The sequence below is a fragment of the Oncorhynchus masou genome, chromosome 29 (genome assembly GCF_036934945.1).
Source record: "Oncorhynchus masou masou isolate Uvic2021 chromosome 29, UVic_Omas_1.1, whole genome shotgun sequence".
NCBI lineage: Eukaryota > Metazoa > Chordata > Actinopteri > Salmoniformes > Salmonidae > Oncorhynchus > Oncorhynchus masou.
Window position 1 is genome coordinate 41,779,724 of NC_088240.1, and position 18,621 is coordinate 41,798,344.

General features: G+C 43.6%; 1 protein-coding gene across 8 annotated transcripts in view; it reads right to left on the reverse strand.

The window, feature by feature from the left end:
- The window catches only part of glsb (glutaminase b), a 63,845-nt gene that overhangs the window by 26,870 nt on the left and 18,354 nt on the right, over positions 1–18,621 (reverse strand). For 4 of the 8 annotated variants that reach the window (XM_064944954.1, XM_064944953.1, XM_064944958.1 and 1 more), the window contains exons 3-7: positions 17,633–17,754; positions 13,288–13,417; positions 12,804–12,883; positions 11,430–11,593; positions 6,604–6,662 (exon numbers count right to left, since the gene is read on the reverse strand). In XM_064944954.1, the coding sequence (XP_064801026.1) occupies positions 6,604–6,662; positions 11,430–11,593; positions 12,804–12,883; positions 13,288–13,417; positions 17,633–17,754 (555 nt within the window). Of the gene's footprint in view, positions 1–6,603; positions 6,663–11,429; positions 11,594–12,803; positions 12,884–13,260; positions 13,418–17,632; positions 17,755–18,621 lie in introns of all 8 variants that reach the window. The other 4 variants (XM_064944952.1, XM_064944951.1, XM_064944956.1 and 1 more) reach the window with 1 other exon arrangement.

The window sequence follows — 18,621 nt, forward strand, 5'->3', positions numbered from 1 at the left end:
ATGCATGTCTATTGACTATTGAACTCAACCTGCTCAGAGAAAAATACTTTGCTTCCAGACAGCATTCTAACATATGTATCGGTACACATAACCAAGTCAAACAAAAAATTACAGTGGTATGTTGACAGAGATGCTAAATGAGGCTATCGATGTATCTATTCTATCCGGGCTTGTTCAATGAGTGGGGATGGTGGGGGAGGGAGAAAAGGAAGAAAAATTACCAACGTCATTTACCAACGACATGGCAGCGGTGGTCATAATATCCCACAGTTCCTAAGTCTGCAAAATATGTGACAACATACACACAAAAAAGACACAAGAAGCCATCAAAACCATGGTTACATAGTCGGGGTGTGGCCCCGGTGGCGTTGTCATGGACACACAGTGGGGTGTGTAAGCCCAACATATTTCCTGTGAGTGGGACAATCAGCTCTCCACTATGCTATATGACGCACACGCGGGTACATACTGAGGGAGACAGGGCATTGAGAGGGACACAGACATAGTTATCTATTAACTGACACAGACAACAAGTAAAAAGACAAAACCACTGGATTTTGACGTTTCACAGACAAAATGTACGAACAGAAAGAACCCACCCACATTATATGACCCTGTCAATGAATGGAGGAGAATGCAGCTTGCTCAGGAGTAGATGTTCTATTCGCAGTGCCTGTGTAATGTTGTGGAAAAACTCACATGGGAATAAAATGGACACCCAGACAGGGTAACACAACACCTTTCAAATCAACTCCATGCATGGCTTAACCCGAGAGAAACATATACCTTTCAGTGTGTGTGTGTGCGTGTGTACAGTATGTGGTGTGTTTGCTCCTGTTTCAATGTAGAGGTATGTGTAGGTGTAGCCCCTCCGTGGGTGTGTGTGCATACTCTGTATACACTTAGCTGCTTGGTAGGCCAACATGCGAGTCTCGATTTCCATAGACAAAGTCTGGAAGGACATACACTGGCACTTGGGAAAGTAATGGACATCTCCATCTGTTTATCATTTGGTGCATAATATTTCAACGAAAGGGGGGGGGGGGTCAGTATAATGGATGAGTTGCTTCACGAGATGGCCACGGAGGCTTGACCAATTGTGCACATAATGTTTCTGCCACCGTTTATGACCTAAAATAGCTTCTGGGTATCAGGACAGCGATTACTCTGCTCATACTGGACGAAGATTTTTTCTTTAACGAAGCAGACGCAAAAGGATTTACTTCAGGCCCCGAAAAGGCCCAAATCCCCATCATTCGATGAAGAAGAGAGAGATATCGGGGACGTAGGTCAGGCTGCCTTGTAAGGGTCCGAAGGCGAGTGGGTAATCTACCTCTTCTATCAGTCCTATTGGCCAACGTACAATCATTGGATAATAAAATGGATGAGCTTCGATCAAGACCATCCTACCAACAGGACATTAAAAACGGTAATATCTTATTTTTCACAGAGTCGTGGCTGAACGACAACATGAATAACAGAGCTGGCTGGGTTCAGTGCATTGGCAAGATAGAACAGCTGCCTCCGGTAAGACATGGGGTTGCTGTCTGTGTCTATTTGTAAAAAACATTTAGAAATCTAATATTAAGGAAGTCTCAAGATGTTTCTCGCCTGAGGTAGAGTATCTCATGAGAAGCTGTAGACCACACTATTTACCAAGAGAGTTTATCTATATTTGTCGTAGCTCTCTATTTATCACCACAAACTGATGCTGGCTCCAAGACTGCGCTCAAAGAGCTGCATAAGGCCATAAGCAAACAAGAAAATACTCATCCAGAGGCAGCGCTCCGAATGGCAGGGGACTTTCATGCAGGGTAACTTAAATCCGGTTTACCTATTTTCTACCAGTATGTTAACATGTGCAATCAGGTCAAATAAAATAAAATAAAAATTATACATAACTCTAGATCACCTATAATCCACACACAGAGATGCATAAAAAGCTCGCCCTCCATTTGGCAAATCTGACCATATCTCTATCCTCCTGATTCCGAAAGCAGGAAGTAACAGTGACTCGCTCAATACGGAAGTGGTCAGATGCCACAGATGCTAAGCTACAGGACTGTTTTGCTAGCCCAGACTGGAATATGTTTCCGGGATTCATCAGATGGCATTGAGGTGTACACCACAGTCACTGGCTTCATAAATAAGTGCATCGTTGACGTCGTCCCCACAGTGGCCGTACGTACATACCCCAACCAGGCAACAGCCGCACTGAGGTAAGGGGTAGAGCTGCTGCTTTCCAGGAATGGGACTCATAAGAAATCCCTCTACGCCCTCCGACGAACCATCAAAAAAGGAAAGCGTCAATACAGACCTCAGATCGAATCATACTACACCGGCTCCGACGCTCGTCGGATGTGGTAGGGCTTGAAAAATATTACAGACTACAAAAGGGAAGCACAGCTGCGATCTTCCCAGTGACACGAGTGTACCAGACGAACTAAATGACTTTGAAGCTCGCTTCGGGGCAAGCAACACTGAAGCATGCATATGAGAGCATCAGCTGTCCCGGACTACTGTGTGATCACGCTCTCCGTAGCCGATGTGAGTAAGACCTTTAAACGGGTCATCATTCACAAGGCCCCAGGGCCAGATGGAATACCAGGACATGTACTTCAAGCATGCGCTGACAAGTGTCTTCACTGAAATTTTCAACCTGTCACTGACTGAGTCTTTAATACGAACATGTTTCAAGCAGTCCACCACAGTGCCCATGCCCAAGAATACTAAGGTAACCTGCCTAAATGACTACTGACCCGAAGCACTCACGTCTGTAGCCATGAAGTGCTTTGAAAGGCTGGTCATGGCTCACATCAACACCATTATCCCAGAAACCCAACAGATCCACAGATGATGCAATCTCTATGTACTCCACACTGCCCTTTCCACGTACAAAAGGAACACCTATGTGAGAATGCTATTCATTGACTACAGCTCAGTGTTCAACACCATAGTGCCCTTAAAGCGCATCACTTAGCTAAGGACCCTGGGACTAAACACCTCCCTCTGCAACTGGATCCTAGACTTCCTGGCGGGCCACCCCCAGGTAGTAAGGGTAGGAAATAACACATCCGCCACGCTGATCCATAACATGGGGCCCCTCAGGGGTGCGTGCTCAGTCCCCTCCTGTACTCCCTGTTCACTCATGACTGCAAGGCCAGGCACGACACCAACAACATCATTAAGTTTGCCGATGACACAACAGTGGTAGGCCTGATCACCGACAACGATGAGACGGCCTATAGGGAGGAGGTCAGAGACCTGACAGTGTGGTGCCAGGAAAACAACCTCTCCCTCAACGTGATCAAGACAAAGATCTGATTGTGGACGATTGTAAAAGGAGGACCGAGCATGCCCCCCATTCTCATCGACGGGGCTGTGTTAGAGCAGGTTGAGAGAGGTTCCTTGGTGTCCACATCAGCAGCAAATTGTCATGGTCCAAACACACCAAGACAGCCATGAAGAGTGCACAACAATGTCTATTCCCCCTCAGGAGAATGAAAAGATTTGGCATGGGTCCTCAGATCCTCAAAAAGTTATACAGCTGCACCATCAAGAGCACTGGTTGCATCACCGCCTGGTACAGAGGGTAGTGCGTACGGCCCAGTACATCACTGGGGCCAAGCTTCCTGCCATCCGGGGCCTCTATACCAGGTGGCGTCAGAGGAAGGCCCTAGAAATTGCCAAAGACTCGAGCCACCCTAGTCATAGACTTCTCTCTATAACAGGTGGTGTCAGAGGAAGGCCCTAGAAATTGCCAAAGACTCGAGCCACCCTAGTCATAGACTTCTCTCTGCTACCGCAAGGCAAGCAACACCGGAGTACGAAGTCTAGGTCCAAACGGCTTAACAGCTTCTACTCCCAAGCAATACGACTCATGAACAGCTAATCAAATGGCTACCCGGACTCTTTCTGACAGCAAGTGGCGGGTCAACAACAAGCCTGCTCACAGATCTGTTTGTGTTTTCTTGCCAACTCCTATAGTCAATGTTACGCCAATGACCATAGGAGATGGGGAAACTGTACAAACAGATCAGACCAAACAACATACGTGTCCTATAGTCCCAGAAAAAGTAGCCTAGTTCTCAGAGAGAACAAAGGTCAATTCCACAACAAAACAAGCCTCATATTAATGTTCAACAAGTCTCAACAAGCAACGAGAACAGACAATCACGTCTGTGGATGTTTGTGTTTACTCTGTTCCTATTGGTCCATCCTCTCCAAAGAGCAGACAGATGGGGTGACACCCTCCTGTCCTCAGGAGTCGAGAGACGACAGCAGTGAGAAGATGAGAGACAGTTTATTAGGTCTAGACAGGTGTGGAGAGGCACAGAAGCCTGGGGTTAAGCTAATGACTAGAAAAAATAAAAGAGAGTTTCAAGAGTTTGTCGGCTGTCCCCATAGGAGAAACCTATATTTGGGGTTTCATGTAGAACCCTCTGCGGAAAGGGTTTTTACATGAAACCCAAAAGGATTCTACCTAGAACCAAGAGGACTCTACCAAGAACCAAAAAGGGTTATCCTATGGGGACAGCTGAAGTATCATTTAAGGTTCCTAGTGTCTTTTTTTGTAATAGTGTAGCAAACCTCTTAAGAGGGACACCAAAAGCTAGCACTAGCTTCTCCGATTGATCAGCTCAGGATCAATGCCCGTTTAAAAGAGGAAATATTGTTTCCTTGAAGAAAAGCGAGTGAACCAAACAAGTAGATGGAATAACCTAAGCGGCTTTGGAAATATATTTGACAAGTCATGTGTATTTAGTGGAATTCAATTGGTGCGCGAGTAAACTCGTTATGCATCTGATTTATCACACGGGCAAATCATACAGCGCCTTTGAGTGAAAAATCTGTCAGACAGCACGAGAGTTGCTGCTCTCGGTCCTCAAACAGCTCTTTCCTTGCTGCTGGAGTGAAAGGTGCTTTTATAAACCCAATCATTGCGTAACAATTCTAAAAGGCAATCACCTATTAAAATGAGTTACGATTATTATTTCTCAACTAGTAATTGAAGCACGCTTCTTATTCGCCTGTGCATAGGTAACAGAAGGCAGGTTTCATTCACGCGTCACACTACTTTGCAATGAGCTGGAGGCAGTATGCATTTTGAAAACAAGTACTTAATTGTTTGAAACCTGAACGTTTTACTACATATTATGAATCCGACCATATGCATGGCATTTGGAAGTCTTCCATATGCCACTGAAAGCAGTAGCCTATTTATCTCGTGTGCTATTGGTTTTCAAATCAACTTTATTTCATTGTCCAGTAGCCAAAGGCACAATCCTAGACAAATTAGACACCCATGCTAGTCTTAGCATCTTTAGATCTCCCCTCTTTCTAAATTTCTAATGGATATTTTCCTGAACATATACACCTAGCCTACTGCCTTGTCTGCATTGCTACACTTTATAATGTGAAGATAATAGTTTATCAACATTTTAAGCTAAATGTTCTGATCGGTTGTATTAGCCTCATTGCTTTTAACGTTGTTTTATGTAGCCTACTACTTTGGGATCTATAGTCCCACAACTGTCCCAGAGTCTGTTTGGAATAGGCTATTTCTTTCTCGCCAAGCTGACCAATAAAATAGGTAAACTTTTCTACTATAGGGGATGGTAGATTGTCATGGACTAGTGATTTGACTGTTCGTTACTCGTCTTGTTGGCTGAGGAAAAGTACATGTGGACAGTTACTCTAACATCTTCAAAGTGCGCATCTGAATTCGGTATGGATGCACGTCGTTGCATGGTCTGTTAAGATTAATTACCCTAATCTAAATGGGATTTCTGTATTTCCGAGCACCGTGGGTGGACGGCCTAACCAAGTTATGAACCCAATTCATACGGGTCTGATAAATTGAAATGCTGCCAGGCAAATGTCCAGTGACACATTTTACTAACGGAAACCCTGCTTGGCGGGCTCAGCTAAAGTGCTCCATGATCTCTCTGACATAGCTTCGTCTGTTTGTGTGTGTGTGTGTGTGTGTCTTTGTTTGTCCATCCAGGTTATTATCACCGGGGGCGGCAAAATCATGTCCCAGTGTGGCTGCCCTAAATCCCTCTCAGGGAGAATTACGACAGGCCTTAATCGCCATGGCAGTCACCTAGCAGTCGACTTCATGCCTCTATTAAGTCGAGAGGTGTTCTCTCAGACAAACAAGATGATGATGACAAACTAGGTTAACCCCCTTTAGGCTTTCCAAACGTTGTCTACCACACTGACCCGGACTCTGTTTTTATCAATATCGCAAGCAATAACAGAATAAGCTAATTTTGTACATACCTACAGTAAAAAAAGAGAAAAACAAATCTACCAAATCTATTCATTTAAAATGTTGATTACTTCTCCCTGCCATTACCATTGACCTAATTGCTAACATATGATGGGGTCCCTGGGTCACGGGTGTGCCATGACTGGGGCCCCTGGGCAAGAAAAGGTTGAAGACCCCTGTGTTAAATCGCGGCGCTCGTCACTAATCAAATATCGACGCTGGCGCAGAGCGAACAAGGCAAATTTACCTTATCTGGGCCGGAGGTCATTGGTATGAACTATGAATGAGACAGACAGTAAAAATACACAGAAACACAAGTGGATTCATACCTTTATCAATGAGGTGCAAACAATAGCGCCGGCGTTCACCATGGGGTTGTGGGGCTTATCTGGAATAAAAAAAATGGAAAAAAATATACACCAACTTAATATATTGATTACAAATCTCAAAGACCTAGAGTGGGAATGATTCCTTGCAGAGCCTTTTCAAAAATGTACTATGGTATCGGTTATAAATGCTGGCTAGCTACGAAGAATGTTGGATGGACGTGGCTTTCATTGTAAAAATGACATACAAATTCCTAGAACCATATCAAACAGACCACTGTCAACACTAGACAATCCATTAATAATTTAGCAACCCTTTTTTAAATGTATTGTAATGAAATGGATATGCAAATGTCATTTGGCATAGAGCACTGAGAACAGATGCAAGCCTGCACTTGAATCAATCAGGTTTGTTATTCAAACATGACAGACAAACACTTTCTCTCCAACTACTTCGATACTAATGAGATTTGTCAGGGTTAGGGGCAAAGTGAAATGAACACTAAACAAACAAAATGATCTGGGTCCTGCTCAATGTCCAAATGTCAAGGCTACTTCTCTCGCTGCAGTGAGTCTTAACCTCCTTACATAACGGTCACCAAATTGACACAGCTATCCTGGCACCTCCACCAGGGGATTCTGAGAACAGTGGCACATGGCCCATGCAGACGGTGGATGATAAAGACTAGGGCCCGTATCCACAAAGTGTCTGAAAGTAGGAGTCCTGATCTAGGATCTGTCCATATGTAAAAAAATAAATAAATAAAAACATTTATTATGATCTAAAAGGCTAAAACTGATCATAGATCAGCACTCTTACTCTGAGAAGTTTTGAGGATATGGGCCCAGATTGCTACTCAGATGTGCACCAGCACTAAGGATTATTGGGTTTCAGTGACTGAACGCAACCCTGAGACGGTTAGTGCCTTCAGAAAGTACTCATATCCCTAGACTTATTCCACATTTTGTTGTTACAGCGCGAATTAAAAATGTATACAATTTATATTTTTACCACCCAACACCCCATAATGACTAAATACATTTTTTGTTGTTGAAAATGTTGCAAATGTATTGAGAATGAAATAAAGAAACATTGAGTCAATACTTTGTAGAGGCACCTTTGTTAGCAATTACAGCAGTGAAACATTCTGGGTAGGTCTCTAAGAGCTTTCCACACCTGGATTGTGCAATATTTGCACATGAATCTTTTCAAAATTCTTCAAGCTCTGTCAAATTCATTGTTGATCATTGCTAGACAACCATTTGTAGGTCTTGCAATATATGTTCAATTAGATTTAAGTCAAAACTAACTCAGCCACACAGGAACATTCCATGTCTACTTGGTAAGCAACTTCAGTGTACATTTGGCCTTGTGTTTCAGGTTATTGTCCTGCTGAAAGGTGAATTAATCTCAGTGTCTGGTGGAAAGCAGACTTTCCTTTAAGATTTTGCTACTGAAAAACTCCCCGGTCCTTAACGATTACAAGCACACCCATAACATGATGCAGCCACCACTATGCTTGAAAATATGGAGAGTAGTACTCAGTAAAATGTTGTATTGGAATTGCCCCAAACATAGCATTTTGTATTCAGGACACATGGTTAATTGCTTTGCTACATTTTTCTAACAGTTTTACTATAGAGCCTTGTTGCAAACAGGATGCATTTTTAGGAATATTTTTTTTATGCACAGGCTCCCTTCTTTACCCTCTGTCAATTAGGTTAGTATTGTGGAGTAACTACAATGTTGTTGATCCATCTTCACTTTTATTCTATCACAGTCATTAAACTCTGTAACCATTTTAAAAAGTCACCATTGGCCTCATGGTGAAATCCCTAAGCGGTTTTCTTCCTCTCCAGCAACTGAGTTAGGAAGGACGTCTGTATCTTTGTAATGACTGGGTGTATTGATACGGGCGGCAGGGTAGCCTAGTGGTTAGAGCGTTGGACTAGTAACCGGAAGGTTGCAAGTTCAAACCCCTGAGCTGACAAGGTACAAATCTGTCGTTCTGCCCTTGAACAGGCAGTTAACCCACTGTTCCAGGCCGTCATTGAAAATAAGAATTTGTTCTTAACTGACTTGCCTGGTTAAATAAAGGTAAAAAAATAATAAAGAAATAAAATTAAATACAGCATCCAAAGTATAATTAATAACCTCACCATGCTCAAAGGGATATTCAATTTATGTAATAGGTGTCCTTTGTGAAGCATTTGAAAACCTCCCTAGTCTTTGTGGTTGAATCTGTGTTTGAAATTCACTGCGGGACCTTACAGATAATTGTGTGTGTGGGGTACAGAGGTGAAGTAGTAAAAAAAAAACATTATAAAACACTATTATTGGACACAGAGTGAGTCCATGCAATTTATTATGTGACTTGTTAAGCACATTTTTATTCCTGAACTTATTTAGGCTTGCCATAACAAAGGGGTTGATTACTTACTGACTCAAGACATTTCAGCTTTTCATTTTGAAATCATTTGAATTAAAAAATAAAATCTTAAAAAATAAAATAAAAATCGGGCTATAAATCCTGTTAAGGCTCGGGACAATACTGCCCCCTTTGGATGAATTGCGTGCCTATAGTAAACTGAAAACAAATCTGTCCAAAATTGCTAATATATGCATGTAATAATTATTATTGAATAGAAAACTCTAAAGCTTCTAAAACCGTTTGAATTATGTCTGTATGTATAGCAGAACTCACAGGGCAGCCAATCTCCCAAACTAGTTTTCTCATCAGGAAAGTTGGGCCAACTTTGATGTCATCGCCCCCACCCTTCCCAACCAGCTATGGATCTGGGAACGGTTTCTATGTCTTCCGCGAGATGTCCTCTTTCAGTAGAGCGTTTAATTGTGCAAATCCCGCGAGCTTTGACCCTTTGGCAGGCAAAATTGTAAGTGTCGCGAGAAAATAGATGCGCGTTCGGGCGCAAATTGTACACATTCCTCCGTTCCAGATTGTCTGAGAGGAATTGCTTTTGTCCGGTTGAATCGCCAATTGTTTTGTACGTTAATAACATCCAAAAGCTTGATTCTGCACAATTTTGTGTTTCTGTTGAATCCAACATAGCGGAGAAATATTGCTTATGTCTGAGCGCCGTCTCAGATTATTGAATAGTAAACGATTTCTGTAACGTTAAAAAGAAATGTGACAAAGCGATTGCATTAAGAAGCAGTGTATCTTTCTAACTATATGTAGAACATGTATATTTAGTCAAAGTTTATGATGTGTATTGCTGTTATCTGGCGTTATCTGGCGGAGCTATCTATAATTTCTCCGGACATTTTTTAGCATTTTCTGAACATGCCGTCAATGTAAAAGGAGATTTATGGATATAAATTGCATATTATTGAAAAAAACATAAATGTACTGTGTAACGTCCTATTACTGTCATCTGATGAAGATTTTCAAAAGGTTAGTGAATTATTTATCTGATTGCATCTTCTGTTCGACAAAATGGCTACATATCGTCTGTGTCTTTGTGGTGGTTTGACATACATATGTGCTATGTTTTCGCCGTAAAACATTTTAGAAATCTGACTCGCTGGGTAGATGAACAAGGTGTTTATCTTTCATTTGAGCTATTGGACTGGTTAATGTGTGGAGGTTAAATATTTCTAAGAATATGCTTGCATTCTGTGCGCCACTTTTTGAGTTGAGGGGGTGGGGTGGGTGCCCTTGGGGAACGTGTAGCGTGAACACGATAACACCAAATATGGAAAAAGTCAAGGGTGTTAATACTTTGACGGCACATCATCACATACTGTATCTTTATGACGCGCGCAAATTTAACAGAGTTGTCAATGTATTGAAATGGAGGAGGTAACCCCTGAACATATCCAATACAAATGTATAGTTATCGTTTGCTCTGATTTACCAGCACAAGCATATCCTATTTCTTGGGGTGAGGAGGACAGTGAAACGTATCCTCCATTTGGTAGTCAAATGTGTTGAGGGAATGAAGGTCACCTTTACTTTGACTACATAATGTGTGTGTAGGAAAAAACATTGAGGTTTCCGTATAGCCAGCTTGGACACACACACACACACACAACCCTTTGGGACTCTTGACAGGTTCTCTTCTATTCCCGGGTCACCATTGATCTTTCTATTGGTATTCTACGAGGGAGCAAGATGTAGAATCATAGGTGGAAAAGCAAGCAGGAGGACACTGTGTGAGACCCCCGACTCCTCATCATACGTCAGCCCACCCCTACTATACACATCATCGCCATAGCAACAGTTGCCGAAAGGCCAAGTTGGATTGAAAAAAGACTAAGGCGGTTGGGGTTGGTGTGGTGCAAGTAAGGGCCTCTCCCCACTCTTTTTAATGTCAACATTTACAACCAATCAGCCCGCCTTGTATTCCGCGGTGGATGCGTCATCACTTGAAGAGCAGTTAGAAAGCAGTGGCATCTATAACCGTGTTGGATGGATGATGACGCTCGAGGCATCGATGTGTAGACAGAGGGGACTGGAGAAAGAGACATCACTTGTGGGCTCTTCATCAAAAGCACTTAAGAGGTAAAACAATCAAACAAAGGGGATGGCGAGAGGACAGGGGACGGGGGCTTTCAAAGGCAAAGCAGCTATGGCGTACGTTGATCTAGCTACTTCATACTGCTCAGAAAAATACCCTTTTTATTTATTTTAGATGTCTGGACACAGGTGGAAAAAAACAGTCAACTTCGACACAGTGATGCTGTACCTGCCTATTTACCTGACCTGTATTGATTTGAAATAACATTTGATGACAGGGATACAGAATTTAACGGTGTGATCTGGATTCAACTTATATTGTGATTTGGATTCAAACTGGTCCCTCACCGTCCTCGTCCAGGAAGAGCTTGTTGAAGCGCAGGCCGCTGGGCTCCTTCCCGATGAAGCGGTGCACGTACTCGGTGCCGTGGTCGTGCACCGCGATGGCGTACTTCAGCGGCTTCACACACGACTGCAAGCAGAAGGGGACCTTGGTGTCGCCTACCGTGTGTCTGAGGAGAAACAAAAGCAGGGTTAAGTACAGGTAAATCCAGTCCCACTTCCCTGTTCTTTAAGGCCTCCTACACATCACAAACCAGATTCACCTTATTTGACTTTACGTGTCATCACATCACATGATAAACTGATGTGAGAGAAGCTTTGTTAAGGTAATAATAACACTGATATCACAAGAACGGCTTGAGGACAGTTAGAAAATTGTTCATAAAAATATCATTTCAATGCAGATATTGGCTTCAACTATGCCAAGAACCGCTGTGTGCATGCAGGAACTATTCAACTGGGGAGGATCTCTTGTTGCGGCTGAACACTAAAGCAGTGTGCAATATCTGGAGCGCATGATGGCTCTGTCAACACCATTTCAAACCATATAATCAAGTGGGGGAGGCGTGAGCGAGTAAACATATTGTTACAAAAGGTCACTATGACCAGACGTCGTCACTCATGTGCCGTCATTAAAGGAGACGGGGAGAGGAGACACAGAAAAGTGAGAAGCTCAGAAGGGGGTGGAAGAAAGTGAAAACGAGGTAGAGGGAGAAAGACTGTGGCGGATGGAGTACAGACAAAAAGGAGACCGGGTAGAAGGAAAGAGAGATAAAGAGCAGAAATAGAGGAAGAGATAGGTTGAAAGAGAGAGGGGGAATAGATAAGACGGAGAAAGACAGTAAGAATGACAGAGAAAGAAAAGGAGAGCTGCTAAGGGGCATCCAGATAGCTGCCCCTCCGAATTTAGTGCATCATGGTGTTTCAACATGCTGTAAATCATAAAAACCGAACAAATAAAACACCTCATTCCAATGTTATCTTTATGACTTTCTATCCTACAGCAAACATCATAAAGAGAGATAGTGTCTTTACAGACATATAAAAACACACAAACACCCCCGAAGATTGGTTGTTATTTTACCATATCTATTATCAATGAGTGCGCCAGAACTAAACTGCGGACCCCACATCGTAATGTTTGGCTTCTACTGGAAGTTTAGCTGGCCCTTATCCCAGTTCAGGCCTTGAGATATCCTATCACTGGGTAAATTTGCAGATGTTAAATAGCGGGACACATGTGCATTTTCAGTGTTGCCAACTGTTGACCAACTTACCAACTGTTGGTCTTAAAGATAATAATAATAATAATAACCCTGTCTCAATCACATGATAAAAGCTTTGTGAGTACATAATGGTGGGGTGAGGCGCAAGTCTAACCTTTGTCCATCCACGGTACACAGAGACACGGCCCACAGGTCTGGGCTAAATTTGGCAAGCTGGGGGATGTAGTCTGCAACCTGCGGTGGAGAGAAAAATAGTTCCAACACCTGTAATCCAAACTGTTCGTGTAAGACTCCCTTGTCAAAAATACATACAGTCTGAGAAAGGAAAAAAAAGGTGCCGTCTAGAACCTAAAAATGGTTCTTCGGCTGTTCCCATAGGAGAACCATTTTTGGTTCCAGGTAGAACACTTTTGAGTTCATGGGGACGGCCGAAGAACCCTTTTTTCTAAGCGTGTACAGGTAAGCACACACACAGAAGAAAAGGATACATAAGAAAACTCCAGCTACGCACAATATCTGCCATTGACGATACCACAGAGGAGGTGGAAGACAAAGAAAAAAAGGTGAAGAGGCAGACTACAGGAACAATGAGAAGGATGGCGTCCACCCACCTCCCCCAGGATGGGCTGATTACCAACCTGGCCTTCGGTCAGATTTTTGGCACTCTCGTAGAGCTCGTCGATGTGAGAAGAGAAGGACTGGAAGTCGGGGATGACAAACTTCTTGCGGAAGGCCTGGGTGAGCAAGACTATGTTGCTCTGGACACATCTGGAGGAAGGAGGGTGGTAGAGGTTATTTGGACATTACATGGCACGAGTCCCTCTTAGCTCAGGTAGTTAACATGGAGCTAACATAGCCATGGTGAGGAACAAAATAGACACTAAACTAACAAAAAATTTTTTTTTTTATAGTGATGAGTTCTGACTTCTAAACTTAAATATAAAATATCCTTATTCATGTCACTGAGGGAGAGAGGGGAATGTAGAATGTTTACATTCGGTCGGAACATGTTATTGTTAGACATCAGGGATAAATGGGAAGGAAAAGGGCCACAGTCTGGTACAAGTCAGGAATATGGGCCGAGGTCAGGTCAGATGAGGTGAGAAAGACCATGCATCACCGAAGTCCTCTCTAGTAACAGAGATGTACTAGCTGTTCAGATGTGTAAGGATGAACGTTTAAATACCAGCGCTTGTGTAAATACATCTGTCTTATGCAGCTGTGTGACCCAGTGGGTGAAGAAAAAAAACAAACACTTGGTTTGAGCTTTACTAATTGTCCGCGAGTTTGTGCTCTTGGTTTAGAACCTAACAATAGCCTGGGGCCACGGGATGAAATACTAATTGATAGTCAAACGAAAAAACACATGAACGCGTCGCATGCACACACACAAAAACATTATGGGTAAGTGGGGGGGAAACATAGGCCTAATAGAAGTATTCCCAGATGCTCTCAGTTAACGCCAACGCCACATGCCTGGTTAACTTAAGATAAACAAAACTCACTTACTGTAGCGTTGTGAGTGCTACATGAACATTCATAAAAAGATGCGCATCTCAACGACCACAGTATATGGCCTCTACTAAAAAGAAAAAAGTGAGGTGGCATGTTTGATCATTTTATTTTTATTTCATTTAACCCTTATCCAACTCGGTTACGAACAAATTCTAATTTAAATTCTAATTCTAATTTACAATGACGGCCTACACCAGCCAAACCCGGACGACGTGCGCCGCCCTATGGAACTCCCAATCGCGGCCGCTTGTGATACAGAGTGTCTGTAGCGACGCCTCTAGCACTGAGATGCATTGCCTTACTCCTAAAGATCCTTGAGACCTGGCCTAGCTCTTCCATCCTTGAAGAACAAATCGATAACCATACTGCATCTAAAATACTGTTTTCAACGTGCCGCCAGGCCTCAGGATTGCATTGCTAGCCAATATTAGCATTTAACACATTGAAGGATATAACACCCAGGTGTGTCCAGGAGACAGACATCCCATAGTTCCATCACCATCCCTCTGCTGCAATCATTTACATACACGTCCCTCAGGGAGCTATAAGCTAGGCCTTGGAGACTCAGCACGCAGGCTGCTGTTACAGAAAGGTTCCAGGGACAAACTATTCCGGGGGGGGGGGGGTGAATAACAGAAGGGTTGTCTTTAGGGAACCACCCAGAATGAACTGTATACGCACACAGACTTTTCTGGAAACCACAAGGACAACTATTGTACCAAGCAGCACTTCCTCTTGATGCAGATGAAAACAGGAAGATTGGCATGGGCATAACTGGGCACGGCGTGTGGACATGGAGACCAGTTTGGCTCCAGACAGACGGACCAGTTTCAGTGCGACTGTATCGTAGTGCCATCACTCGTTTCCGCCTTGCCCCTGTGTCTTAAAAATAGATGACCATTGCCACACATAGATATTTGACATTTCATTTGTGGTGATGGGTGACACTGGGCAGAAAAGCAGGCAGCGAACACCTGACACGGCACCAGCCGAGCAAACATGTGAGCTCTACACAAGCCATTACCATTTGCAATGTTCAGAATGCAGCCCTGGGTCGTATTCGTTAGGCAGCAAACGTTAGAAACAGGGAGGGACTACCTGACCTTCTCCAATAAAGAAACGTTTTTCCGTTACAAAACGTTTTGATACAGTGTGCCCTAATGAATACAACCCTGATGTTGCAAGCACCGCACGCCAATCAACGGAGTCATTTGAGCCTACGACCGAACACTGCAGTACATAGACTTTCTGTGGTTTGACTTTGCTACTCCAGGAGGTCCGGACCCCCTGTCTAGTCTAACGTCCATCAGCAGCAGAAAGGCCGAGTGGACAGAGCCAATCGTTTTACACAGTGCCCTGTCAATGTTAACCTGGCCAGCCTACTACCACCCACACCCACAATGTATTCAGCGGGTGACAACAGAGAGAATGAAAGTGCCTGGTCAGTGTTTTTTTTTTTTTTTTACCTCAGTCCAGCTTTCAACATACTCTTGAAAGTTGTAATAGTAGAATGCAATTTCGAAATTGTGTAGAGCATCACCAGTTTTCCTCTTGTCATATCAGTCATTGCAAACCTTAGAGAGCTATTTATAACTTGTTAGAAATGTCCAGATCAACTAGCCCATGTCAACTAAATGTTGTTTTTTTTGCCTGGTTATTCAGCCCATAGATTTTGTTGTAACGTTTGAGTCGCTAAAATATATCACATGAATACATGTTAGACATGGCAAAATGTATAGAAATGCAAGAAAAATGTGGTTTAAAAACAGCAACATTTTCTCTGCCCCCCCCCATAACAAAATGTGTAGAATTGCAAAATTTCCCTGCAAAATTCTCTCCACCAACAAGAGGGGTGTGAACAGTTTGTGTCCTGTTCAGTTGGTACTTGTGCCAATAGTAAGACATGGTACGTGGGATGTTCCCCAATGCAGGAAGGGTGGACTGGGTGAAAAGGTTTGGGAACCCCTCTGCTAATTGGCCAGTTAGGGCAGTGTAGCTTAACGGTGTCCAGAGCGTGATGTTAAGTAAGATGAGGAAGGGAGAACAAATTAGTGTACTCATGCACTGCTAAGTAATTTCCCTTCGCCACAGAAGCTTAGAAATAAGACACCGCGTTGGTCGCTAATGACAACTGTCAGGCCCAGTGTGCACGTGGCTGTAAACAAGCTCGTGGATGTAACCAAGCTTGTTTGTCTTTGAGTAAGATGGGGGACATGTGTGTGTGTGTGTGTGTGGGTGGGGGTGGGGGTACACGCTAGGGCTGGGAATTGCCAGGGACCTCACGATCTGATATTAGCACGATACTTATGCGTCGATACTGCGATTCTATATGGATTGCCCTTCGATACCGCCAGTTTATTGCAATTTGAGGTTCCAAACATATTGCACACTGTACCAGTACCAGTCAAAAGTTTGGACACACCTACTCAGTCAAGGGTTTTACATTGTAGAATAATAGTAAAGACGTCAAATCTATAACATAACACATGCTGCCGTGAGCACATGATGTCCTGTGTCATGGCGCTATGCGTGAGCCTGACCGACATCCTATTGGCTCTGGTGGGGGTCTCGGTCTGATAGAACCTGTTCTGGAAGGGTTTGGGGTTACGCTCTCTGTTAAGCCACCCCGTTATAATGCATTATGAATGCACTTTATATGGCCTATTATCACGTCACGTTCACTATGGCATAGCGGACGACACGACCTCCTGTACGCATTCGTAACAGCACAGGGCTCATCGTCACAGACTTTTGTGGCCAAAAGACAACTGCATTCATATAGCATTACTCAGAGGTGGTAATATTCATTAAAGACATGCTATAAACATTAATAATAGCTCACCATGGCTCATTGTAAGAAATTCTAACAATGCATAAATACCTATAATGTATTTACAATGCATTTTAAAACGTGTGGCTCATAGAAACAAAGTGACATCACCGGGATTAGTTAGTTTCCATTGAGGTGACAAGGTTCAGGACAGGATGTCAACAATTAGGGTCAATCTGGGCCGTGTGACATTGTGGCAGGAAGTAGATCACTGGGTTTCCTCTAGCTTGGCACAGGCGGGCGAGACGTGAATAATGGATTCCATCTTAACCCAGAGAAGAGACGGGCTGAATGATTCATGAGCTAGAGCTGTTATGATGAGGAAAACGCGCAGGAACTGGAGCTCTGCCTGCACAGACACGTCGACTCACAGTCATGATTCAATCATCCCTCATTAGGGCTTTTCACACTACTGAGACGAGCCGAGCTGAGCTGGTCGGGTTAGGCATTCACCATAGTTGCTTGAACAGTGCTGAAAGATGTGAAAAGAAAATATCCAAGCCAGCCTTGTTCGGGTGGGTACAATATTGTGAAAAGAGTAATGCATAGCCAACAGCATATTCCTGCCCCACTCTATCAATACATATATCTTTAACACTACTGAGCGTCTCTGATTCGCATCGGGGAACAACACTTACTTCTTGAAGAGGTCTCTGTCCAGCATGACTCCGTCCGAGGTGTTCTTCAGGGTGACTTTAAGGGTGTCCATGCATTCCTTCAGCCGGGGATCTCCTGTGCGTAGTCCCGTGGCCTTTAGTGCCTGCAGAGGGGGGGAAGAGTCACAACTCTGGTTTAGACTTGGTGAGCCCGCACTGAGCAGTCACAGAAACTCAGTTAACATTGGTGGGTCCAAAGTGGGGAGAAAAAAAAAAAAAAACCATCCTTGGTGTTGAAAGGCGTATGAAAAGCGGCCATTCCTAGTCTCTTCTCCTTTATTAGCACTGACCAGACCTGATTAGCTCTCTGTGATCGTGAAGGAAAGGATTCAAGGAAAGGAAGCTATTCAAGCGGGCCTGGAAGAACAGTTATAGAAGACGGGCAAAGTCCTGAAAAACAAAGTCCTGATAAGACAGTATATACTGTATATAGCCCGAGACTGTTTGTGCCATCATGGCAACTCGTCACTGATTGTCATGCCAAATAGAAATGAAGTTGGCAAAAGCACAACCAGACCTGGGACCTAAAGACCAATATTAAAATCAGCCGATATTGGCCTTTTACTGATATCAGACGATAATTCCACCGATATTCGAATATAGAATAAAGGCAAATATGTCCCCCCCCCCCCCCCCCCCCCAACTTCATCGTTATAGTTAGGACGCTCAAACACGAGGTTGCCACATGATTACGGGAAGCCGCTTTCTCAGCAAAACCTCTCACAGGCCTAGCCTGGTTCAAAATCCACATGTGCGTTGGGGAAGAGAAGCTGTGAAGTAGCAGAGTCACGAAGCTGCGTTTCCTCCCGTAAAACCCAGGGGCTATTATTTGACTGTGTGTACATGTTCGTATTCACCTAGTGTTCCTAATATTGTGTCAGAATCGGCGTGTGGGTTTGGGTGCGTGAGTGTGTTTAATCATATGCTGGCCCACAGTTCTTCTCCTATGCCGTTACATTTATCGCCGCGTT